Below are 24,718 nucleotides of genomic sequence, written 5' to 3' on the forward strand. Positions count from 1 at the left end.
CTTCTCTGCAACCCCAAATACATGTCAACCGTGCTGGAGGAGCAGAAGACGATCGTGCAGAAACATGGAAACGAGGTTCATTACGACGTGCTAGCTGAGATGGAAGTTCTTTACAGATGCATAAAAGAAGCTCTGAGGCTCCACCCTCCGTTGATAATGCTTCTCCGGAGCTCACACAGCGACTTCACGGTGAAGACCAAGGAAGGGGCGGAATACGACATCCCCAAGGGACACATTGTGGCCACATCGCCTGCCTTTGCAAATCGTCTCCCGCATATCTACAAAGACCCGGAGACTTACGACCCTGATAGATTCGCTCCGGGAAGAGACGAGGACAAAGCCGCGGGAGCTTTCTCCTACATCGCCTTCGGAGGCGGTAGGCACGGCTGCCTAGGGGAGCCGTTCGCCTATCTGCAGATCAAGACGATATGGAGCCATCTGCTCAGAAACTTCGAGATGGAGCTCGTATCTCCGTTCCCAGAGATCGACTGGAACGCGATGGTTGTCGGCGTGAAGGGGAAGGTGATGGTGCGGTACAAACGCCGAGCTCTTCCCCTCAACTAATCTGATAAAGATTCCTGCAGGTTTCATCTTAAGCTTGTTTCATTGTGTAGGTTGGGTTTATTAATCTCTTATCATCAGACTATGCTCTTTTTATTTTTTTAGATGTTTATGATTTGCTGTTGTGCTCCAGACTTTTGCAGTTGTCAAGGCATTTATGAGGTTGTCTAGTTTCCCTTTTTCTATGCTTCTTTCTTTTCCTTTGCTGTTTCTAAATCAATCTTTTGCATTACATGAAGTCCATAATTATTTACGTCAACTGTGACAAATCAAGATTTTACCCAGTGCTATTAAGGGTGCTTTCTCATTCACATACTATGTAGGGATAATTATGATTTTATTTTCGGACAGCCTCCTTTTCTTCATTTTTACTCTAATTCATGTTTAATATTGTCATGAGATATTGATGTGATGGCATTTTTCCACTCTAGAAAACATGGGATAAAAAAATATGAAGACTATTTGAATTCGAATTTTGACCCATTTTATTATGAGATTTTCTCATACAAGTTTTTGCGTTAATAGAATTAGGATATTTGAAGAATCACACCAACAAAAACCAGTTGTTGAAATCGGCAACCTAATTCCTAGGTCCAATTTTTAATCTAAGTTCCAATTCAGCTTGTTTTATTTTAACCCCTTCAAACAACTCCTCACAATAAAATCCAGCCCCAATAAAATATCTATTTTAAAAGTTTCAATTTGCTACACATCCAAAAATGAAGTCTTGGCTAAAACGTTCTATAATTCATGTCTAAATTAGAATAAATGTAGTCTTAGCTAAAATCGAAAGCATCATATTTCAAGAACTAAAACAACAGAAAAAAAAGAAGGAAAAGTTGGCATTATCACGATTGAAGAAAAAGAGAATAAAAAAATGAACCAAGTTCAAGAATGGCCGGTCTGCTGCCAGAGATTGATGATGTCGGTGGCTTGATTGAGCAGAATGACCTTCTGCTTCTGGGAAATCCAGGGCTTGGTCTCGATCATGAGCTTGAGCTCCTCCCACGCATCCTTGCGCGGCCAGAAATAGTAGGGGCTCACCGGAATGGTGCCGTGGCCGCCGGGAATGAGCTGGTCGATGGCGATTCCGATGTTCTTCTCCATCCAGATGAACTTGAGCAGCAGCCGCGGCCGCTCCATCGCCTTCACCACCACCTTCATCTTCTCCCTCTCCTCATTTCCGATTGCCTGCGTTGCGGCGGAGGAAGAGGATGGAATGGTTAAGGGTTTCTTGTTTGGGTATGAACAAATTGAGGGGTTTTGGGGTTTGGGGGAGATTCCAATTTGAGGTGTTTTTGCTGGGACTAGTGAACAACATGTTTCGATTCCAAATGTTGATAACATTCTCTCTCTCTCTCTCTCTCCGTGGATTGCAGTCTCGAGAATGAGAAACTGATAACGGAAATGGGAATAGCGGTCTCTCTCTCTCTCTCTCACTCCTGTTGTTTTGGGAAGTGATGAATGATGACGTCTGTTAACCCGAAGCCCAGTTATTAGGCCCGCTTGGTTTTCTGGGGTATTATTTCTTCTTTGGGCTTTCTAGAATCTATTCACAATTTGATGAAATGTTGAATCTATTTTGAAATTAAGTTGTTGAAACGTGTGAATATTTTTTAAATAATCATAACATGTAATGAGTGCATGGAATCTATAAGCAAAAAAGAAGATAAATAGTACTCCCTCCGTCCACGAATTCATGACCTAAAAAAGGAAACGCGGATTTAAAAAAAAAATGATTATTTATTAGTTGAGTAGAAAAAATGTGTATTATTTATTGGGACCCACCAATTAAAAAATATATAAATATTTATTAAAAATGTGTAGAACATGAATTGGTGGATGGACCAAAAATAAAAGTAAGACATGATTTGATGGACGAAGAGAGTAGTTCAATCATTCGAGTCTTCAGGTTCAATCTCGCTCTGAACATAAGGGAGAAGTGCGATTGTCTAGGGCTCAATGAGAAATGAGGTCGCAAAAAACATCATCTGTTAGCATTAAAAAGAAGGCGACTTTATTGTATTACACATAGAAGATGTCATACATTCCTTCCGTCCCATTGTAAGTATCACAAAATTTTTAAACACATAAAAAAATGTAAATTAATTAAAAGTGGTAGTGACTATATTTTTAAAAGGATTAAATTTTGTTATTTATAAAAACAGATCACTTATAATGAACAATTCAAAATAAAATACATGTTACTTTTAATAGGACATAATAAATATTAGCAACTTTCTTGGCTCCTTCAACCATCAACAAGCTTCTTACTCTCTTGAGGTCTAAGAATTACTCTCTCGAGGCCTGAGAATTTATTTAACGAGAGTTCAAGCGTTCAATGAATTGAACTTTTATTTTATATTTTGCTTAAGGTTCATAAAATATTTGGAATAGGGCTGCGAGTCTTAAACTACTAAAATATTTTAAAAATGCAAATACTCCCTCCCTCCATAAGATATACTCCCTCCGTCCACAAAATGAGTACCCATTTGTGGACGGCACGGGTTTTAAGAAATGTATGGAGTGTAGTGTGAATAGTTTAAGGGTCCCACTTTTTGAGTGTATTAATTAAAGAGGTGTGTGGGGTACACTTGCCAAAAAGGGAAATGAGTACTCATTTCGTGGACGGACGAAAAAGGAAATATGAGTACTCATTTCGTGGACGGAGGGAGTACTACTTAGTTTCTTTTTGCCATTTAGGATGTCCATAAAAATTAATCTCTTTCTATTTTTGAAAATTTTCTATCACATGGTGGGTCCATTTATCCACTCACAATACAATTAATTATTACTATTAACACTATTTTTTAAGTGGAACCCTTTTTTCACTTACAATTAGGGGTGTAAACGAACCAAGCCGTTCGCGAACTATTTGGGACTCAGCTCAAAAAAAGCTCGTTCGAAATTCGTTCATTTTCTAAACGAGCCGAACTCGAGCCCGAATCTGAGCTCTATAAAATTATCGAGCCGAACTCAAGCCTGTGCATGTTCGGCTCGTGAGCTCGCGAACATGTTCAGCTCGAACCTATTCGCGAGCCTATTCACGAATAAGCTCACGAATATGTTCACGGATATGTTCGCGAATTGGCTCGCGAATAAGTTCACTAAATAATAATTTTATATATTTTATTTGTTAAATATTTTTTAAATAATAAAAATAATACTCATAATTAAAAAAAATTACTACTAACTTGATAAATTATCTATTTGTTAAAAATAAATTATAAATTATGATTCATAAATAGTCTAGCAATATATGAACAAATATATATATATTTTTATTTTAATTAAACCTTAATATATAAATAATTTGAACCAAGCTCGAATTCGAGCCGAGCTCGAGCTCGAGATAAACGAATAATTAACGAGCCGAATTCGAACCAAACTCGAGCTTGGTATTATATAAGCGAGCCAAGCTCGAGCTCATTTTAGGCTCGAATTCGAGCTCGGGCCGAACTCGAGCCGAACCAAATCTTCACGAATCGAGCCTGAGCCTGGAGGTATTCGGCTCGGCTCGGTTCGTATACAGCTATAGTTACAATAAATTAAACTATTTTCATTAAAATCTGTCCTATTCTTCTAGGATTATTTTTGGTGGTCGGGAGTAATTCTTAAGATGAACCAAAAGTATTTATTCCGATTATGACAAGAATTTAGGTTGGATAAGGCGACAATTTTTTAGGCCCCGACCTATCATAAAAAAAATAAGCCTAGGCCCATTCGCGGTCGATGAGAGCCCATATTTTGAGCAAAATTTAACACGATTTAGATAAGTCCGTTCCAACAATTTAATGCCTCCAATTATGACTATTCAATAATTTTTTTAACACCACTTGATCTATAATGCTATGTGTACATATTATATGCTTGTGAAGATTTATTCTTATAGCTATTGGTTGTTGGGGGCCTAGATCCGATCACAACAATAATTGAATTCACTTTCACAAATCCTACCAACCATCTCAACAAATGAAGTGCGTGGAACTTGTAATTTTCTTCATTGGACTAGAATCGATTTATTAATGTATGTTTATAATTTTTAGAAAAGAAAAAAAAAATAAAAATCAATCCATTAAACTACAAATTCACGATTGATAATAGAGTTTAAATGAATTTAATAAATAAAAATATATAATTACAGCTCGGAAAACACCTGTACAAGAATTACAGGCAAGAGCCGTTGACCGCTCGCTTTATTTCTATTTCTAATTTTTTATGTTATTTTTTTCTTCGTAATATTTTCGTCAAATTTTGCGGATTCAATCATCAATATTCAATACCACCCGCAGACACCAAATCGTTGATTCATAGCAGTTTATGAATACCTTTTTCTCGGGCAGAGAAACAAACAGTTAATCGCCGGCGGCTGGCTGTTTATCAATATCTCTTTTATTTGTTTTTTTCAACGATCGTTTGTGGTTGGAAATTGGATTTTTCTCGGGCCCTTTCTGATTGGCGGGAGTTCGAATTTTGGTAAAAGTTTCGGTTTTTGGCTTTATTTGGTGTTGTACAGAGGGATTGCAGTTCACCCAACTTTGTGTTATGCTACTTCGCATCAAATCATTTTAGATGAAGAATTCATGTATAGATAGATAGATATATTTTTTGTAGAGAGAGAAATGGGGGTTTCGGATAATACGAGGGGATTGTTATTGGCAATGGTGTCGAGTTTGTTTATCGGAACGAGCTTTATTTTTAAGAAGAAAGGTCTTCTGCGAGCTGCTGCTGCTGGTACACGCGCAGGTATTCATGGATTCATTCCTATATGTAGAGTTCATTGAATTATTGGTGTTTGCATTTGTTAATTCAGTTGAATTGTGTGAATGAAAGAGTGTTGTTTTGATTGTTGTGAGGTCTGTGATAATTGTTTGATGCTGCATTTCAAATTTCAAGCTATTTTAGCACGTTTTGATGATTCGTATGCTGATTGATGGATGTAGATTTGGAGTTGTTGATGACAGTGTTGCAAATGCAATTGAGCTAATCTTAATTTTGGGGGAGATTTTGTGTGGAATGGTTTGGTTTTGTGAAGACAAGGGGGAGGAGTTGTTTGTTTGATTTAATTAGTCAATGCAGGAGCTTTGTTTCGGAGGCGGAGACAGAAAAAATCCCTGGTTGGGGCCATATTTTCTAAATTTTGAGTTTATGATTTTCGAAAAGACAATTTTAAAAGAATAAAACAAAAGTTCTTTTGTTTGGTGGGGGCTTAAGCCCTCCCTTGCCTCCTCTTGGGTCCACCAATGGCTTGGTTGGTTGTTGCTCGTATTCATTCATGGTTTAGTAGTATATTCTCGCCAAAACTGTGGAAGCTTTGTTTCGTTTTAGGCTGTTGTTAGCCTCTGCATACTCAACGTTCGTGCTATTAGTACTGCAGGTGTTGGAGGCTACACTTACTTGTTAGAACCTCTTTGGTGGGCCGGCATGATTTCTAGTAAGTTGAAAGGTTTTAACGCGTTGTTGGTAAGGAAGTTCTTGCTTGTGGTTGGGCTAACTGTATTATTCTGTGCAGTGATTGTTGGGGAGATTGCGAATTTTGTTGCTTATATCTATGCCCCTGCTGTTCTTGTTACCCCTCTTGGTGCATTGAGCATAATCGTTAGGTAAAATTCTTCAGCCCTTAGACCTTTTGTAGCAGCATATTCGACAAAGATGATCTAGGTTAAGATTTCTTGATGACATTTAGTTGTCTAACTAAGCTCTTTTCATGAACCTGAAAAGTGCTGTTTTAGCACACTTTCTGTTGAAGGAACCACTGCGACAGATGGGAATTTTGGGGATTGTGTCTTGCATAGTTGGATCGGTTGTAATTGTCGTTCATGCCCCTCAAGAACACACTCCATCTTCTGTTCAAGAAGTCTGGGATTTGGCATCTCAGCCAGGTTCCCCCCCTCTCTATCTATCTCATTCACTCACTCATTGTCATGTTTAATTGTTCATAGCCGTGTTTGATTGGCCTATCGCTTATTTTTGCTTGTTTATTGCATCCACAGCATTCCTCATTTATGTGGCAGCTTCGGTATCTCTAGTGCTACTTCTCATTTTGTATTTGGAGCCACTCTACGGGCAGACAAACATACTCGTTTACTTAGGAATTTGCTCCTTATTGGGAGCAATCACGGTAACTCCCTGCCTTTGATAACCTATGTATTTAGGCTGCATGATGTTTGACATTATCTGAAAGAGTCGCCTCGTGCTGTGTCTCAATATCAAATAGGTAATGAGCGTGAAGGCCGTTGGGATTGCAATAAAACTCACCTTGGAGGGGATTAATCAATTTGGATCCACTCAGACTTGGTTTTTCCTTTCAGTTGCCGTGTTTTGTCTGATCACGCAGTTGAATTATCTGAACAAGGTATCCACAATGTCGATGGCTCATTTTGTCAACGCCATTTTCTTGCTCGATTCTTTAAAAAAGTGAAAGCACGCGCCTGGTCTTGACATGCTTGAAGCATATTATACATGTTTTGCACGCCCTTGTTTGTATGGCTTGTGCAATATGGTTTTTGAATTCTTGATCAAAGATGGATCTTGGTGAACTAATAGGTATACGTATCCCATTCCATAACCCGATCAAACGCCAATTTTTGTGGCGATTTGTGTAGAAAAACGCGTTCATTCATCAATAAGAGTGCCCTTTTCTCAACCATAACTGCTTTCATGAACTGTCTCTGCCTAACGTCGTGCTTCTCTGCAACGTGCTCGTTGGTGCAGGCGCTCGACACTTTCAACGCTGCAATCGTCTCTCCGATACACTATGTGATGTTCACTACTCTGACCATAATCGCCAGCTCCATAATGTTTAAGGTAACGCGCAATGTCACTATCCCCACCTTTCACTACGACTCAAGGTGAATATACACGCTAATCATCACTCGTCTCGCCTTGTCTTGCAGGACTGGTCGGGTCAGAATGCGAGCAGCATAACCTCCGAGGTGTGCGGATTCATCACAGTTCTCTCGGGGACGCTCATTCTGCACATGACCAGAGAAGAGGAGGCGTCGCCACCTCCAACAGGTGAGTTGGGGGTCGAGTCGAGCAGTCTGCTTTAAATGAGTATTTGAACGATTACGTGATCAAACGAGCTCGAAAATCTTGTGCAGGAACCATAATTTGGTACGATGGAGACTCATCAAAGGCTTTGGAAGGGGCTCATTTTATCTCACTGAACAGCTCAGATTACTTTGAACTTGTCTCTGGAGACAAGTGAGTTGTTGTAGCATGATTTTAGGCAGTGGGAATCTGCAGCAGGTTTACGACCGCCGTGGGTGGCTGAGCCACCGCCTCTGCCTCCACCGCGCCTTTTCGCCTCGACCGGCTGCAGCAAGGGCGGAAGGGGAGATGATGTTGTGATATAGGGAGGTGTGTGGCTTTCTTTCAACCATTTTTTTTGCATCAGTGGGGTCATGTTCTTAAGTATTTTGTGAGTAGAATTTGTAAATTATTTGCTCTCTTTTTTTTTTTTTTTTTTTTTTTAAATTTGGATTTTGGAACGATTATTATTGATTGGCTTGTGACAAAATGGGGGTCCATTGAGTTTCAAGTGTCTAGTTTTTACCAATGAGATATAGAGACCTACTTCACAATTTGTATTGCACAAAAAGGCTTTTCATTTTAGAGAGGTTTGCGATTGCTTTTCATCCGAATAATAGTGGATTCACAAATATAGTCCCACCACACTAATTTATTTATTTTTATTTTTATTATTTATTATTTTTTTATTTTTTTATTTAGGCAAACCACACTGATGTTAAAAATACATCTAGAATATCAATTTACATTCTAATTTATAATTAAAAATAATTCCATGTCCATGTAATAGTCTAACCATATAAAATTATTCGTTATGACAGAGTAGAGAGTACGATAATAAATCAAAATGATAAGGCTCAATTACTCAAACTCTTCTTAAATATATATACCTGTATCTATAATAAATATAATTAAAAATCTGTATAACAATACTCACTAATTTTTCAATTTAAATTTATAACTTTTAAATATAATTTATTATAATATTTGGATATATCTTTTATTTTTATTTTTTCGAAAACTTTAGTTGCTTTTCATCCGAATAATAGTGGATTCACAAATATAGTCCGACCACAATAATGTTATGTTATTTTATACTCCACATGATTCTTGTACAAGACTATTTTACGGATAGAAAATTATAAGATAGGTCAAAATTCAAATTCATACCAATTAAACTATACATATATTATTAAACATAAGTTTATAAACTTTTCGTTTTTGAAATTTGACCTATAAAATGATAAATATTAATTTGTTATGTAAAAATAATAAAAAGCAATTGCATCACATGATACATTTAGACTCCTTCGACGGCAAAAGAACAAACTACTTTCTCATCAATAAATAGAAAATTTCATTTTTGCTGCACATGATTTTATGACTTGGATTCCAATGATCTAATCTAGGTCACTAATATTATGCATACGATGATGAAGTATAATATCGAATGATGAACTAGAAAAATACTTTGATTTTACTCATCACTTTTATCTAAGGACGAGTGAATGCTATTCGATTTTCTCCATCCCAACTAATAAATTGAATGTTCCAATAATAGGTACAACGATTTTTGCAATTAAATAATTCAGTTGCAAAGTTATTTGCAAAAATATTAAATAGAACGCGAATTAATTTTAATCTAAATATATTTAATATTTTTACCAATGAACGCGGATTATTATCCCATAAACGAGAATTCATTTGCAAAAAGACAGAAAAATAGAACTTCTAGGCATCAAAATAGATTTAATATAGTATAGTTACTAACACCGGAGATTTCTACATATTTGGCAATTAAATGTAATTTACTAAAAGTAAATAACTCTGCTATTTCTGTAAATTAAATAACAATCCCTCAAAAATAAAATAAAATAGTAACAAATTAATAAACTATTTTCGTGGCGTACATGTCTCCATACAACCACCGCCAACTATACCTCACACGCCAGCTCATCTAACACTGATTTTTTTTGTTTATTTTATTTTTTACATTTATCGTATTCCCTAAATATTGATTAAACTAATTCCCCTAATATTACATAAATTGTGTTTATAATATTTACATAATTAAAAATCTCCACAGCCAAAATGCAGCCAATCTGGGCCGTCCATCACAGATCATCGCATATCCAAATCCCATTCGGATACGAATTCTTCCGCCCAAAGGAATGAGAGCCGTGGGATCAAATCTTCGAAACCTACGTGTCGGTTATAAGTAATCGCGTTTGGCTTGCAAGGGACGCAAAATCTTCACAAAACCTATCGCCACACACACTAACGCACCATCAAAACACACACAGAATAAATCGGATACACCACACGACAGAGAAATCGTGAAGCAAGGAATCATGGCGGCTACGGTGAAGACGGCGTGGGCGAAGCCAGGCGCGTGGGCTCTGGACGCGGAGGAGAACGAGACGGAGCTCCTCCAGCAACAGAAGGAGGATTCGGCGGCCGCCGCGGCCGCGACCAACGGCCACTCTGAGACGGCGGATTTCCCGTCGCTGGCGGCGGCGAAGACTAAGAAGAAGAAGAAGCAGGTCCTGTCGCTCCAGGAATTCACGACCTACAGCGCGGCGAAGCCGGCGGCGTTCCAGGCGTCGAAGGGATTGACGACGGACGAGCTGATGGCTCTGCCGACCGGTCCGCGCGAGCGGTCGGCGGAGGAGCTCGATCGGAGCAAGGGATTCAGATCCTACGGCAGCGGGATGAGGGATGAGCAGCCGCGGCGGCAGGGGAGCTTCAATCGGGAGTCGAATCGTGAAATTGCGCCGTCTAGGGCTGACGAGACTGATAATTGGGCGGCTGGGAAGAGGTCGCCTGCTAGTAGTGGGTTTGAGAGGAGGGAGAGGGGGGAAAGAGGGGGTTTCTTCACCGATTCGCAATCGAGAGCGGATGAGGTTGATAATTGGGCGTCGAACAAGAGTTTTGCCCCTTCTTCTGAGCCTAGGAGGTATGAGAGAAGGGGGAGCTTTGGATTGGAATCGAGCAACGGTGGAGCAGATTCAGGTAGTTGGGTGAAGAGAAGAGAAGAGGAAGGGCCGAGGATGGGCGGCGCCTTTGATAGTTTGAGGGAGAGGAGAGGGGGTTCGGATTTGAATGGGGCGGATTCGGAGAGCTGGGGCAGGAGAGGGGGTTCGGAGTCGAATGCTGGCAGTAGGCCAAGATTGAATTTGCAACCTAGAACACTTCCCGTGGTTGATATTGCTGCTCCGGAGAAGCCTAAGCCCGAGATTGCTCCTCCGGTGATTGTGAAGTCGAAAGGGAGCAATCCATTTGGCGAGGCAAGGCCGAGAGAGGAGGTGTTGAAGGAGAAGGGCCAAGATTGGAAAGAGATTGAGGAGAAGCTCGAGTCTACCAAGATTAAGGAGGTGGTTTCTGATGGACCGGATCCTCCAAGGAAGAACTTTTGGAGCGGGAGAGAGAGGCGGCAGGAAGAGAAGACTGAGAGGGCTTGGAGAAAGCCAGAATCTGCTGATTCCCGCCCACAGAGGTTGGTGAATTAGGCTATAAAACTACATGGAGAATGCTGGGATTTTTTTTAATTGTTGCTGAACTATTCTTGAATGTTGATTAACTTGATTGATTTTTTTAATGCTTTACTTTGTTTTGATGCTTGGTTTGGATAACTGTGCAAAGTGTTGAGCTTTATGTTGTTGGTCTTTCTGTATGTCTTTTGAAGGCCACTGTGCCATTTTAAAACCGTAGTGAATGATAATCTGTTTATTATATCTGATGCTTCCCGAAGATCGTGGCATGCTAGTTTTGAATTGAGACTTATTTATGGTATTCTAGATCTATTGTTAACCTAACCAAACTTGCTACTTAAAGTATTTTTGTAGTTATAATATCGACCTGCAACTCTAGGTAGATTTTTAGCAACTATGCTTCTCTAGAGATCATATGCACATTTCTGGCCTGGATTTTTAAGTTAGCTGTGGAACTTTTGGTGGGTTGCTACCCTTTGGCAGGTCTACAAAGATATGTTAGTGCACCCGATAGTAATTTTGACTAGTTTCTAGTGCATTCTTGGATTTTGCAGGTGAATTTTAGTGGCTGTGATGTGATGTAGATTCCTTTTTTCCTTCTAATCTAATGGTTCTGTAATTCATGGGTTAGCTGACTATGTATGCACAAAATTTATGTGCCTCGGTTATGGATTACATCGACTTTCTTGTTGGATAATAGGGTATGAAGAGAGAAAGCCATCTAAGTTTTCAATTACATTGACTTTCTTGTTGGATAATTTGGAGGATAATGAAGAGAAAACCATCTAAGTTTTCTACATTATTCTTCGTACAATAGCTGATTTCTCTTCAGACATCAACATGTACTTGGAGAGTGACTTAGTTTATAATAGCTGTTATGCAATAACTAGTATGTATGGACTAGTTGAATCAGTTTAGGTATTTTCTTGTTTGTTTCTGTATCTTAACTTACCTGAACCCACCTACACTTATTTATCTTGAAGCGCTGAGGAACCCGTGAACGAGCATTCTGAGAAGTCCGAAAATGGACATGCTGAAGAGGCTGAAGGGGGAGAGGCACAGACCTAAAGCTGAGGAAGTGTGTGAGCTTTGAGAAAACAGAAAAAGGAGCAATGCATCTGCTGAGCTGATAGAATTTTGTTTCATATTTATTTTTTGTTTTCGGTTTTGCATCAGACAATATATAGCAAATTTTGGTAGAGAATTATGGGTAGATTTTTGTTTTTGCCTCTATGGCTTGTTTGTACTTGTCGACTGATGTTTTCTTTTTCTTTTTTTTTCTGTTTATTTTTGGATTCAGATACTGTTTATTTATTTGTGTGGGAATACAAGTAGGAATGCGATTCGTTCTTCCTCTGAAATTGCTTCTTCTTTCCTTTGATTTCAAGTGTTGCTCAAATTTGATTAAGTTGATATTTGTTTGAACAGTTGGCATCGAACTTGATGTGTTATATGTATGTTTAAATTTGAATGGTATGTGATGGAAATAGAGAAAAAAGCAAGTTGACATAGTCTATATATAGAAAAATTCATGATGTTTGAATTACGAGATGGTCGAAAGGAAGAGCAGGATTCTCTTCTGAATTGCCAAGACTGTGAATTGGAATTGCCAAGACTGTGAATTGGTAGTTAGACAGCATGATAATGAGATGCAACTACAGTTTACATTCAATGAGAAGAATAGCTGTTGCTGTTATCAACAAATTTTCAGTATTTTTGTGTGGGCACTGGCAGATCTCAGGTATATTTAATGGCGCTTCGATTAGTCACTCTCAATTTGTTTTCTATTGGTACCAAAAGTCCCACGTTATTCTCTTCTCGAATAAACTAAAATAAAATCAACTATTGTAACAATGAATAAATAAATAAATAAATAGTATAAAAAAATAGTCAATAATAATTTAAAAGGATAATTTACTAATTTTTACTCATTTTACGATTTACAATACGATTTTTAATTTTATGTGATTTACAACATGAGTCTATTTTTGATTAAAATAAAACCGACATAATTGCCAGAAATATATACACGAACTAGTCGTATAGGTACAAATTTTTGAATAATTACCTGGCTATTTTGCAGCTATGTCAATTTTAATTTTATCAAATAAGTATCGACCAATGTCATGGTTTTGAATTTTTGATGTTTCAATTTAGAATTATGTTATAAATAAAAGAATAAATTAAAAATGGTTTTATTAAATACAATTAACCCTAATTTTAATAATGAATTACAGATCCACTCCATTAAATCATAGTATTGATTAATCTTTGCTGTTTGCACAGTTTCCTCTACACTAATTTGGCCGACATTATGCACGACATCCTTCAACGCTGCACTCATTCACTTTCTCACTGTTCATTCATAACTCCCATTTATACACTTCCATTCTTTTATTTCTCTGCTTTATCAATCATAACCCACATATTAAATAGCAACAAAAAGTCGATAGCTAAATTTCACACTAACAATGGGTCGGATTTCCTTAAAAATTTCAAATTTTAATGCTATTTTTTTCCTTAATGTTTGAAGCTGGATTCTAATTCTTCCAGCAGCATTAAATTCGACGTTGTACCTTCTGAATTTTAGTTAGATTTTTTTTTCAAATGCCCAAATCCTTCATAAATGGAGGCAGTTGAGAGTTGTGGAGCAGCAGTTGTTATTACTACAAAAACATCGGCTCCTCTTTTTTCTATGTTTTTATTGTAAAAGTGCTCTCATTCACATTAATTCACATCTAGAAAGCCTCTTTACAGAGCTTTACTACTTATAGCCATTCATTTCTCGACAGCTCCAATCTTGTCTCAACTCATGGATTGGTTGCGCAAGTTTTTCTTCACGGCTTTCCTCGTCGCCGCCGCCGCGATCGGCGGCGCCCGCGGCGACGCCATGGTCACCGGAACCGTGTTTTGTGATCAATGCAAAGATGGCCAGATTTCCCTCTTTGATTATCCCTTAAATGGTACATTTTCGTGATTCTTGATTTTTTAACGTTTTGAATGTTTTAAGGTTTTAGAACTTTTTTTAATGTTTTGATGAGGTCACTCGATGTGGGAGTTATTAGTTGAAACGACATCGTTTTGTCTATCTGCAGGGATTAAGGTGACGATGGCCTGCCCGGGCAGCGACGGGCAGTACACGACGTGGGGGGAGCAGACCACCAACTGGCTAGGCAACTATGCTATGAGGGTTGGTGGTGCCCCCAATTTGAGCGGCTGCTACACGCAGGTCTCGGGCAGCGGTCAAGGCTCGAACGCCTGCGGGGCGGCCGCTGGGCCAGCCAAGCGTCTCCGGCTCATGTTCAACATGTTCGATACGGAGATGTACACCGTTGAACCGTTGCTAGCTCAACCGGCTCAACCAATGTCCTTCTGCCCGAGCTCCACCCCTGCCCCGGTCGTCCCGGTCAACCCTCCGCCCGCACCCCTGTTGCCGCCCGTCCCCCGCTTCCCCCCGACGCCCTTCTTGGAAGCCTCGGCCTGCCCCCACCAGTAAGACTCTTTTTCAAGTTTCATGGTACTAATTAAGTTCTTGATCATGCCCTTAGGCGGGCGGGGTGGCCTAGGTTGATATTCCGTTCACATTTATGACAGAAGTTGTTGATACTTTTTTTTTAAAAAAGTTGAAATTATTGACCGTGATTTAATGAACTTAACCTAATATGATACTTGTGTTGTACTATAGAATATGGTTGATGCCGGAGTACCAATGCTATTGGAAGGTGGTGAGCCCGGACACGAAGGTGGCCGTTGCGTTCGGGCTGGTCGCGGGCCGTAGGTACGGGACCGACATGACGCTTAGGCAAGGCATGCTAGGGAGAGGGGATCCCTATAGGACCTTGTTGAGAGAGGGCACCACTGCATTGCTCAACTCCTACAATAGCATACAGTTCCCATACCACCCCCTTGGTGTGATCCAAGACATGAATTTGGCGTTGGTGGGGTCCACGCGGCACGTGCTCCACACCGCGTTGCGCTTCATGAGGGCGAACTCCGGCTCGGGCAGCACGGCCACTTGCAAGTTCACTACTTGCAAGTGAATTTTTCGAACCTCTGATTTGATATTTCATTATGTGTTTTCGAATTTTCAAATTTATTATCCTAAGTTTATTATAGAGTTGTAGAATGAGGTCGATGGCCTAGAGTTTTGGAGGAGGGGCTTCTTTTATTACATAGATTATTGACCTTTGAATGTACTTGTGTAAACTTATGATCCTTGCACGGTTGGTTGTTGGAATGTGTTTGTTACCAATAAATTGTTGAGAATTCGGTCAAATTATTTTTATATAAAAAATGATAAGAGGAGTTTTACCCCTAACCATAAATAGTGATTGTTCTTTTGTGAAAGTTTAATGTTACCTTGGGAATTCGGACAATTTACAGATTATTGTACTATAATTTATACATCTATTCCAATTAAAACTCATTAATTTTCAATTAATGTTTTTAATCTCTAGTTATAATTTATTAATCATAAGTATGAATTAATGAGGAGAGATGCATTAACATGTGCCTCATAATTTTTTTTTGAAAACAACATGTGCCTCGTAATTAAGTTGCTATAGAGTATAGATCGCTTAAATTTATATTTGGTTAATTGCAAAAAACCCCACAGTTTTGGCCTTATTTTTGTTTCCGATACATTTTATAAATTATTACAATAATGAAACAATGTTTCAATTGGTAGTAAATTAGAAAAGTCTTTTTTTTTCTACGATCGAAAAATGATGTGCCATGATTTTTTTGCACTTTCACATAAAATCTTATGTGTACTCATCATATGTAACTGATTGAATTAGATCATATGAATATTGAAGTTGAAATAACATCGTAAAAATATAGTGAATATGTATATCAGTATATTTGATTACAAATCAAAAAGCCACGTTGGAATTGCTACACTATATAAAACTAAAAACTAAACTCAGAGTCATAACTCATGATTTCTATAGCAATTAACCCTTTATAATTTTTTAGGTTGGTAGCCAGTTTATAATTTTATATTCTTTTTGTTGTTTAAAAATAGTCCTATAATAACACAAATTTTAATAATTATAATTAGATAGTAGTATATTATAAGGGGGAAAAGACTCACCTTAGATAGACCAGTGTTAAAGTGGATAAAGAAATCCACTTTAGTGAATAATGAGTATTAGTTTTTTTTTTTTTTTTTTCGAAGCAGAGGGATTAGATTAAATTAAAGTTCAGATCATATGTGGTAGAATAAGTAAATACTAAGAGTGTGTATGGCTGAGCTTACAACCTCCAAAAAAAAATTACTCCCTCCGTCCCACAATTAATGGCCCGTTTCTTTTCGGCACGGGAATTAAGGAGAGTTATATTAGGAGATAAATTGTATGGTCCACATCTTTAATGTAATGGTTAATTGGTTTTAAATATTGTTAATAAAAGAAAATGTTTTCATCCAAAATAAAGCTGCTGCTGCCGGCGCTCTCATCACCGGCGAGGCCGGCGCCGCCGCCGTCGCCTTCCCTCCACCCCCAAAAAACAGAAATGTGATGAAGAAAGCTTAAACTAAAACCACCAATTCCTTAAACTATCACCATCACCACTGCTGCAATACCAACACCCAAACCCAACCCTTCCTCCGGCAACGGCCACCGCCACCGCCACCCAAATCCCTCCACCATTGAAACCATCTCCCACCGCTTCTCCAAACCCTACACAAAGAAACCCCAGATCCCTAAAACCAAAAAAACCCCAAAATGCAGAGAGTGAGAGAGATGAGAGGCGGAGGAGATCGAAAGCAGAGACGGAGGAAATCGGAGGCGGTGGATGCAGAGGGTGGAGGCGGTGGAGACGGAGGCGGAGGCGGAGGCGGAGGATGCAGAGGGTAGAGGCGGTGGAGAAGGAGGCGGAGGCGGTGGATGCAGAGGGTAGAGGCGGTGGAGATGGAGGTGGAGGTGGAGGCCGAGGCGGTGGATGCAGAGGGTAGAGGCGGTGGAGATGGAGGTGGAGGTGGAGGCCGAGGCGGTGGATGCAGAGGGTAGAGGCGGTGGAGATGGAGGTGGAGGTGGAGGCCGAGGCGGTGGATGCAGAGGGTAGAGGCGGTGGAGACGTCTGCGAAGGGAGGCGGCGGCGCCCCTTGAAGGAGGCGGAACGAGGGTTTTCAACTTCCCAAATTCTGAAGAGAGAGAAATAGAGGACAAGAGAGATGAGCCGTAGGGATAATCAACTTTAAATTAGGAAGAGTTAATTAAGGAGTAACTATGCCCTAATTATTTCTATAAAAGGAAACAGGCCATTATTTGTGGGACAACCCAAAGAGGAAAACAGGCCATTATTTATGGGACGGAGGGAGTATATGTTATTTTAAAAATTTTATAAGCTTCTTTAAAGTGTTCGATAAAATAACTATAAGTCGTAAAAATAAGGTTCAAGAGCTTAGAGCAGTCTTACCGCAACTTGTTGGCGGGGAGCGATCTGGGCTCCAGCAAGCCGCGTAATGCTGCCAGGGAAGGGGGGCTTGGGATGGGGCTCACATGTGAGAGTTGGGTGTAGACTGTGGAGGATTTTTCTCTAAGCGCGTGCATTGCACAGCAAAATAAAAATGAATTAAAAGAAAATTTGATTTTGCTCACCAACGATAATAAAAGATCAGTTGCAACCAATAGTCATCTTCATTTATTTTTATTTTCTTTATTTCCTATTTTATCCTATAAATATCTCTTCATCCTCATTCATTTTACACTACAATTCACTCATTTCTCTCTTCATCTATTCTTCTTCTTTATATTATTTTTATCACTTCTTCATCTTTTTTTCATCTCCAAAAAGGGATTGTGAATGGACAATTAGTGGAGCAACCAAGCGCTGTCTCCCGGGATCCCAATTTTTTTTCCTACGGTTTTTCATCATTTTCTCAAGGATTCAACGCCTTCAACCCGATGGGTCTTGAGAGTATGAACTTGAACACAACTCAATTTGTTCAAGATAATGGTGTGGTCGAGATTCCTTCCCTTCCGGAGGCGACGAAGCAACACAACGACTATACTTTGGCAGAACCCAACTTATTTGCTCACTTTGGGCTGAGACAAACAGGTCCAAATTCCATCGGCGAAGCTGACAAGGGAAAAGACAAACAGGTCGAGTGGTCAGCGAAATGGGAAAAGTCGCAAATTTCATCGAACATTTAAGATAATCGCAACGCAACTAGTCGACGCCCAAATAATTGGAATGGACAGATCAAAAATGGGCCTGAGCGAATTGGCTATGCACAACACATTGGTTGTGGAAATTTTCAAACGACGAGATGAAATTAATAAAATTTTTGATATTAAAATTAAATATTTATTTTAATCTACAAATACATTTAAATTGAGAAAAATAGAAATAAATTTTATAGAGCTCGGTTTAAAAGCCCACATTGTGTAGGAGAGGCTCTGTAGAAGTTGGGACCATTTAAGATAAGAGGCTCTTGGGTGGAGATGCTTTTATAGGCCCTTAAAAAAATAAGTTTATCTAATCTAAATTATTTTTTCATAATTTTATATACAATAATTATTTTTACAAATATTATTTAACTATACTGTGTTCAATTTTCTTATATAACAATTTTTTTTCTCTCTTTTGCACAAAATTATATTTATTAATTATTCAAATATTTTGACAACTTATAAACTTTAGATAAACTATATCTTATAAGTTTTGAAACAATTTTAAGCTTATAAATTCTTTAAAATAAATTTAGCCTAATATAATCAAATTCATATATTAAGATTTATACATATTGATTTATTATGGGACAATCTATATAAATACTATAGTAACTATTTTATAGACAGTTCAAAGTTCAAAATGAAAAATTAAAATTATTAATATTTGAAAGATCTGATCAATCTGTTTCATTAGATAAAAATTCGAAGTTTATTTAAGCAAAAGTTATTTGGGCGCCAATGATTTATAACAAATTTTATCGCTCTCCATTATCTGATTTTCTCAATACAAAAACACACAAAAAAAAGAAAAAAAAAAAAATCAGTCAAATCGTTGACTCATCGATCTCAGCAGCAGTTCAGTTGAAGCCCCTGGCGGAAAATCAAATCTGTTCCTCTCTCTCTCTCTCTCTCTCTCTCTACGCGCGATGATTCATCTACTTCTACTCCTACTTCTCCTCTCCGGTGCCACCAACGGCCGCGATTTCACGATAGAGGAAGCCACAATCGACGACGTGCAGCGCGCATTCACCGAAGAGAAGCTCACTTCCCGCCAACTCGTCGAGTACTACCTGGACCGCATCGAGAGCCTGAATCCGGTGCTCCGCGGGGTGATCGAGGTGAATCCCGACGCCGTCGATCAAGCGGAGAGAGCCGACTCCGAGAGGCGGAGGATCGACGGAGGCCGCCCGTCGCTGCACGGCATTCCAGTGCTCCTCAAGGACAGCATAGCTACCGACGATAAGCTGAACACCACCGGCGGATCCTACGCGCTGCTCGGCGCGGTGGCGCCGCGCGACGCCGGAGTGGTGGCGAGGCTGAGGAACGCCGGCGCGGTGATTTTGGGGAAGGCGAGCATGAGCGAATGGTACCATTTCCGATCCTACGATATTCCCGACGGATGGTGCGCTAGAGCCGGACAGGGTTTGGTTAGTATTCTAATTTTCATTTTTATGTTTTCCCCCCTAAATTATCGTTCTTTATTTTTGGTGATATTTGCATTTATTGCTATCAGATCATGGATTGCATTTCCTTTTAGACGCCTAATTTTGTGATATTCTTCTTCTACCTACCTGTGTATCAGATCTGATGATATAAATAGGGGGTAATTGGACCTAAATATATCAAATTTTATTTAATTTTAATTTTGTGCATGAACTAAAAATTTGTTTCTAAATACACGAACTTTAAATTGGTCTGATTTTTTGTTCAATTGTCAATTTTTGACGAATTATTGTCATAGTGGCTAGTTGAGGTAATAAATTAATGCCGTCATAACTAGCTAAACTAGCATAGACATCCAACTATATCTACATTATTTAGTAAATCGATTGTTTAAGCTAAGAATACATTTTATGCGTGGCCGTGCGCAATTGACAATCGTGTGAAAAATTTGAACAATTGAATGTTCATGTATTAGGAGGTAGAATTTTGGGTTAATCATGTTTTATGTCCTCAACTTTCAGCGTTTATCACATAATGTCCCTAATTTTTATTTTCTCTTCAAAAATATTGAACTTTCAACTACTTTTCTATAAAATTTCCTAAACTTTCATCTTTTATTAAAAATTCCAACTTACATCATTTTCTAAAAAATATCCTAAACTTTCAGCATTTTATAAAAAATATTATATTATACAAAAATTCGACGACAAAATGATAAATCACCTTACCAAATTTTTAGGTGGAACGACATCGTTTCATTAGATGGATGGTAAAAAAAAAGCATTCCACCTAAGAATTCAACGAAATAACTTATACTAGTAATTATGTTGTTAGATTTTGAATAGTAGAACATTTTTTAGAAAATGCTTAAAATTAGGAGTATTTTAATAGAGAACGAAAGTTGAGTATATTTCAGGGAAATCACTAAAAATTAGGGGATATTTTATGAAAAATAGCTAAAAGTTGGGCGTTTTGAAGAGAATGAAAATTAGGGGTTATTTTGTGAGAAAAACATTGAAAGTTGAGACATAAAACATAATTAAATTTAGAATTTTTGATTCATGAGCAAACTTAAAATTTGATAAAATTCATGTATTTAAGCGCAATTACCCCTTATAAATAAATATACACCCATTGCTTTGTGGTGGAGTGAGCGAGTGAGTTTATCGTCAAAAATCCATTCCATTAACGATTTCTAGGTCGAGCCTTGCAGCTTGTTATTCTGCAACTAATCTATCTTGCTATATTGTGCTCGATTCGATTAACTTTGAAGTTAATACCAACATTGTCGTATTCGTGAAACAAAATCTCCATCTGATAAACTGTAAATGCTAGATGAATGCGTTGAAATATGAGTTGAAGAGTTCTATTTAGTTGTGGAATTCTGAAATCTGAATGCTCCAGATGAAATGTGTTGCATCACATGATAAATTGTTTTTGACCTCAAAATCTAGAATCCTTATGTGAAAGGTGGAGATCCCTGTGGCTCAAGCAGTGGATCAGCAATCTCTGTAGCTGCAAACATGGCTATGGTGTCTCTAGGAACGGAGACGGACGGATCCCTCATCTGCCCCGGTGATCGCAACTCTGTTGTCGCTCTCAAGCCTACTGTCGGGCTAACGAGCCGAGCTGGTGTCATCCCTCTCTCTCCCCGCCAGGACACTGTGGGGTAATCACCATTCTTAGTATATTTAAGGAGCATTTACTTTTCATGATTGATACGATGCATGATTGAGTATTTTTGTCAGGATATTTTTAAATTCACTTTTATTGAGACATAAATCAAGTAAAATTAACTTAAATGTTAGATTTTATCAAAGGCCTTAGAATGTTTCAAAGTTTCAATCCATCTATATAAAGAATGGGGTTAACCTTAGTATTTTTATCTGTTTAAGCCAATTCTCAAAAGTAGACATCCTCTTAGTATATTTGATGATGGAGAATTTCTGAATTCTGATCACGGATGATTCTGTTGTGAAATTTGAGCTTAGGCCGATAAGCAGAACAGTATCCGATGCTGCTCATGTGTTGGATTCTATTGTTGGCCATGATCCAAGAGATGCTGAAGCAACAGATGCAGCATCGAGGTTCATTCCAACGGGCGGATATGCGCAGTTTCTCAAAGAAGATGGGCTCAAGGGGAAGAGATTGGGTGTGGTGAGGCATCCATTCTTGAAGCTCTCAAATGCATCTTCAAGAAATTCGATCTTTGAAGATCATCTTCGAACTCTAAGGTAAATCTTGATGGCTCATATTTCTTGCATTGTTTGATGAAAAATCCTCAACTTTTAATCTTTTTCAAAACTATCCCATTGTACAAAATTCGGCAATGAAATGATGAGACCTCTTGTCAGATTTTTAGGTTGAATTTTTATCTACGTCACCTGATAAAATGACATCGTTTTACCCGAAAATAAAAACAAAGCAAAAATTTTGCCTCTATAATACGACAAAAATTCCATCTCAATACAACGAAGTGAAAAAATTACAATTCTTATGTTGTATTGAGGTTGAATTTTGATATATTATTGAGGCGGATTCTTACGTGGAACTTTTGTTTTAGTTTTTACCCGATGAAACGACGTCATTTTATATTGGGTGAGATAGGAAAAAAAAGTTCAACGTAAGAGTCTTGCGAAGCGACTCATCATTTCGTAGTCGTTTTCTGTATTACAGTTAATCTATACCTATTATAAAAGAGCTTTGTTTTACAAAATTTGATTTGCCTATTATATCCTTCATATATGCTTAATTTAAGGTCAATTATGTAATTTAATATATTATACATATAATATATCTATAAATATATTGTGGTTTATCTTTTATATTTTAATACTTATTTAAGTAGTAGTATCAATTTGGACTCTTCATTAATTATGTAAAGATGAAACCTATAAAATAAATTATACCTATTATAAAAGAGCCTTGTTTTACAAAATTTGATTTGCCTATTATATCCTTCATATATGCTTAATTTAAGGTCAATTATGTAATTTAATATATTATACATATAATATATCTATAAATATATTGTGGTTTATCTTTTATATTTTAATACTTATTTAAGTAGTAGTATCAATTTGGACTCTTCATTAATTATGTAAAGATGAAACCTATAAAATAAATTATACCTATTATAAAAGAGCCTTGTTTTACAAAATTTGATTTGCCTATTATATCCTTCATATATGCTTAATTTAAGGTCAATTATGTAATTTAATATATTATACATATAATATATCTATAAATATATTGTGGTTTATCTTTTATATTTTAATACTTATTTAAGTAGTAGTATCAATTTGGACTCTTCATTAATTATGTAAAGATGAAACCTATAAAATAAATATGACGACAAAATTAGGTGATGTTTAATTAATTAATTTTTTTAAATACTAAATTTATTTTTTTTGTTTTAATTTTATGAGTTCTATAACATTATACTTTAAAAAAATTAACCAATAATTGGTTTAAAAGAAAAAATAAATTAAAATGATAAATATTGCTATAAAATGAAATGAAATATAAATTTACACTCATAAAAATTTATTCATTAAAATAATTCTTTTTTATGTGCAAACGCACGTCATCTCTACTAGTTTTTTGAAAAACGTTGAAAGTTGAGATTTTTTTAGTAAGGAACATAAATTGAGGACACAAAACATGATTTATCCGATGCAATATATATAATGGTTGGTTTTTGTGTTGTAAGGGAGAAAGGTGCAGTGGTGGTAGATGATCTAGAGATACAAAACATTGATGTGATCTTGAATCCATTACTATGTGGTGAGGCATTGGCTTTGTTGGCCGAGTTCAAGCTCAACCTAAACAACTACTTAACCGAGCTCACTGCTTCCCCGGTCAGATCTCTATCAGACATCATCATCTTCAACCAAAACCATCCGTTGCAGGAAAGAACTGCCGAGCTAGGGCAGGATATTCTCGTTGCAGCCGACGCGACGGATGGGGTCGGGGAGGGGGAGAGGCGGGCTATCGAGATGATGGAGAAGCTGTCGAGAGATGGGTTGGAGAAGTTGATGGTGGAGAATGAGTTGGATGCGATGGTGACGTTGGGGTCGGACGCGTCGCCCGTGATGGCCATCGGAGGGTTCCCGGCCATCACGGTCCCAGCCGGGTACGACTCCGACGGCATGCCGTTTGGTGTCTTCTTTGGTGGGCTTAGAGGCGCGGAGCCTACGCTCATCGAGATTGCATACGCCTTCGAACAAGCGACGCTGCTGCGGAAGCCCCCTTCTCTCACATCAATCACCTTATCTTGTATGTGAATTGCATTGTCTTTTTTTTATTGAATTCATGCATTCTTAATTTAAATTAGGAGAAATCTTGCAAGAACGAGATTTTGTTTCCCACGTTGATGGTAGGTCTAGTTACCGGTAGACGCATTAAACGTTGATTAAATTCGAATCATCATTTTTCTTTTAAATATGTTTCGTTTTGATAGCTAGACTATTTTGGAGTTATACTTTTTTAGGATTAATCATAGTTTGTGTTCCAATAAAGATAGAATGATGAGTTACTTTGTTAGTTTTTTAGATGAATTTTAAGGGTTAAGAGATTTTTTCTACAATTCTATATTGAATAATGTAGATTCTTTTAGATAGGTGACTCATTATTTTGTTGCCGATTTGGAAGGTGGGAAATAAATAACTTTTGGTTTCAAATCCAAAGGGGTTTGTAGTAAAAATTTGGAATACTTTATAGAAAATATTTAAAATTAAGAACACAATGTCTATGGACTATGACTATGATTAATCATTTTTTTCTTTTAAGGTGTATTTATTTTGATGGATAAATTTATCATACGAAAATGATGAATAATAAAAATTTATGCCTTTAAATATCTTTTTTTCTTTTTTCATATTTTATACAAAAGAGAAGTTCACTTCCTTCGGTGAACTTCTCTTTTATATAAAATGTGGGAAAAAAAAGGAGGAATTTAAAAACATAAAACATTTTGTTATCTATTTCTTTCTCATAATAAATTTATCCATC

General features: G+C 37.6%; 6 protein-coding genes across 7 annotated transcripts; 5 read left to right on the forward strand and 1 right to left on the reverse strand.

The window, feature by feature from the left end:
* On the forward strand, positions 1-746 carry LOC131012386 (sterol 14-demethylase-like; the record flags this gene model as incomplete). The annotated part of the gene is made up of 1 exon (XM_057940321.1): positions 1-746. A coding segment is annotated over one exon (564 nt), but the record flags the coding sequence as incomplete, so codon positions are not given.
* A 591-nt stretch (positions 747-1,337) lies between these two features.
* On the reverse strand, positions 1,338-2,157 carry LOC131005610 (30S ribosomal protein 3, chloroplastic-like). The gene has a single exon (XM_057932619.1). It carries the CDS (start codon positions 1,906-1,908, stop codon positions 1,450-1,452), a length of 459 nt encoding a protein of 152 aa, XP_057788602.1. The 5' UTR covers positions 1,909-2,157; the 3' UTR covers positions 1,338-1,449.
* Positions 2,158-4,737: 2,580 nt separating this feature from the next.
* On the forward strand, positions 4,738-8,164 carry LOC131005611 (probable magnesium transporter NIPA6). Of its 2 annotated transcripts, none has more exons than XM_057932620.1 (9): positions 4,738-5,307; positions 5,939-5,995; positions 6,074-6,164; positions 6,283-6,443; positions 6,555-6,682; positions 6,779-6,916; positions 7,276-7,368; positions 7,458-7,578; positions 7,665-8,164. In XM_057932620.1, the coding sequence occupies exons 1-9, from the start codon at positions 5,184-5,186 to the stop codon at positions 7,769-7,771; spliced, it is 1,020 nt and encodes a 339-aa protein (XP_057788603.1). In that variant the 5' UTR covers positions 4,738-5,183; the 3' UTR covers positions 7,772-8,164. The 2 variants fall into 2 exon arrangements, with proteins under 2 accessions (XP_057788603.1, XP_057788604.1); XM_057932621.1 differs by having other exon boundaries at positions 4,802-5,307; positions 5,931-5,995.
* A 1,667-nt stretch (positions 8,165-9,831) lies between these two features.
* LOC131005612 (eukaryotic translation initiation factor 4B3-like) lies at positions 9,832-12,445 on the forward strand. Its single transcript, XM_057932622.1, has 2 exons — positions 9,832-11,089; positions 12,068-12,445. Exons 1-2 carry the CDS (start codon positions 9,945-9,947, stop codon positions 12,150-12,152), a joined length of 1,230 nt encoding a protein of 409 aa, XP_057788605.1. The 5' UTR covers positions 9,832-9,944; the 3' UTR covers positions 12,153-12,445.
* A 1,048-nt stretch (positions 12,446-13,493) lies between these two features.
* Positions 13,494-15,396, forward strand: LOC131005613 (uncharacterized). The gene is made up of 3 exons (XM_057932623.1): positions 13,494-14,047; positions 14,180-14,576; positions 14,770-15,396. The coding sequence occupies exons 1-3, from the start codon at positions 13,897-13,899 to the stop codon at positions 15,122-15,124; spliced, it is 903 nt and encodes a 300-aa protein (XP_057788606.1). The 5' UTR covers positions 13,494-13,896; the 3' UTR covers positions 15,125-15,396.
* A 3,705-nt stretch (positions 15,397-19,101) lies between these two features.
* Positions 19,102-24,170, forward strand: LOC131005614 (probable amidase At4g34880). Its single transcript, XM_057932624.1, has 4 exons — positions 19,102-19,689; positions 21,160-21,374; positions 21,697-21,939; positions 23,418-24,170. Exons 1-4 carry the CDS (start codon positions 19,189-19,191, stop codon positions 23,989-23,991), a joined length of 1,533 nt encoding a protein of 510 aa, XP_057788607.1. The 5' UTR covers positions 19,102-19,188; the 3' UTR covers positions 23,992-24,170.
* Positions 24,171-24,718: the final 548 nt, after the last annotated feature.

Source organism: Salvia miltiorrhiza, chromosome 1 (assembly GCF_028751815.1).
Source record: "Salvia miltiorrhiza cultivar Shanhuang (shh) chromosome 1, IMPLAD_Smil_shh, whole genome shotgun sequence".
NCBI lineage: Eukaryota > Viridiplantae > Streptophyta > Magnoliopsida > Lamiales > Lamiaceae > Salvia > Salvia miltiorrhiza.

Coding starts and splice junctions, on each gene's coding strand:
- LOC131005610 (XM_057932619.1), bottom strand. CDS start 1,908: ATGTTATCAACATTTGGAATCGAAACATGTTGTTCACTAGTCCCAGCA.
- LOC131005613 (XM_057932623.1), top strand. CDS start 13,897: ATGGATTGGTTGCGCAAGTTTTTCTTCACGGCTTTCCTCGTCGCCGCC. Junction 14,048..14,179: donor CTTTGATTATCCCTTAAATG/GTACATTTTCGT, acceptor GTCTATCTGCAG/GGATTAAGGTGACGATGGCC. Junction 14,577..14,769: donor GCCTCGGCCTGCCCCCACCA/GTAAGACTCTTT, acceptor GTTGTACTATAG/AATATGGTTGATGCCGGAGT.
- LOC131005611 (XM_057932620.1), top strand. CDS start 5,184: ATGGGGGTTTCGGATAATACGAGGGGATTGTTATTGGCAATGGTGTCG. Junction 6,683..6,778: donor CCTTATTGGGAGCAATCACG/GTAACTCCCTGC, acceptor AATATCAAATAG/GTAATGAGCGTGAAGGCCGT. Junction 6,917..7,275: donor AGTTGAATTATCTGAACAAG/GTATCCACAATG, acceptor TCGTTGGTGCAG/GCGCTCGACACTTTCAACGC.
- LOC131005614 (XM_057932624.1), top strand. CDS start 19,189: ATGATTCATCTACTTCTACTCCTACTTCTCCTCTCCGGTGCCACCAAC. Junction 19,690..21,159: donor CTAGAGCCGGACAGGGTTTG/GTTAGTATTCTA, acceptor CTCAAAATCTAG/AATCCTTATGTGAAAGGTGG. Junction 21,375..21,696: donor CCCCGCCAGGACACTGTGGG/GTAATCACCATT, acceptor ATTTGAGCTTAG/GCCGATAAGCAGAACAGTAT.
- LOC131005612 (XM_057932622.1), top strand. CDS start 9,945: ATGGCGGCTACGGTGAAGACGGCGTGGGCGAAGCCAGGCGCGTGGGCT. Junction 11,090..12,067: donor GCTGATTCCCGCCCACAGAG/GTTGGTGAATTA, acceptor TTTATCTTGAAG/CGCTGAGGAACCCGTGAACG.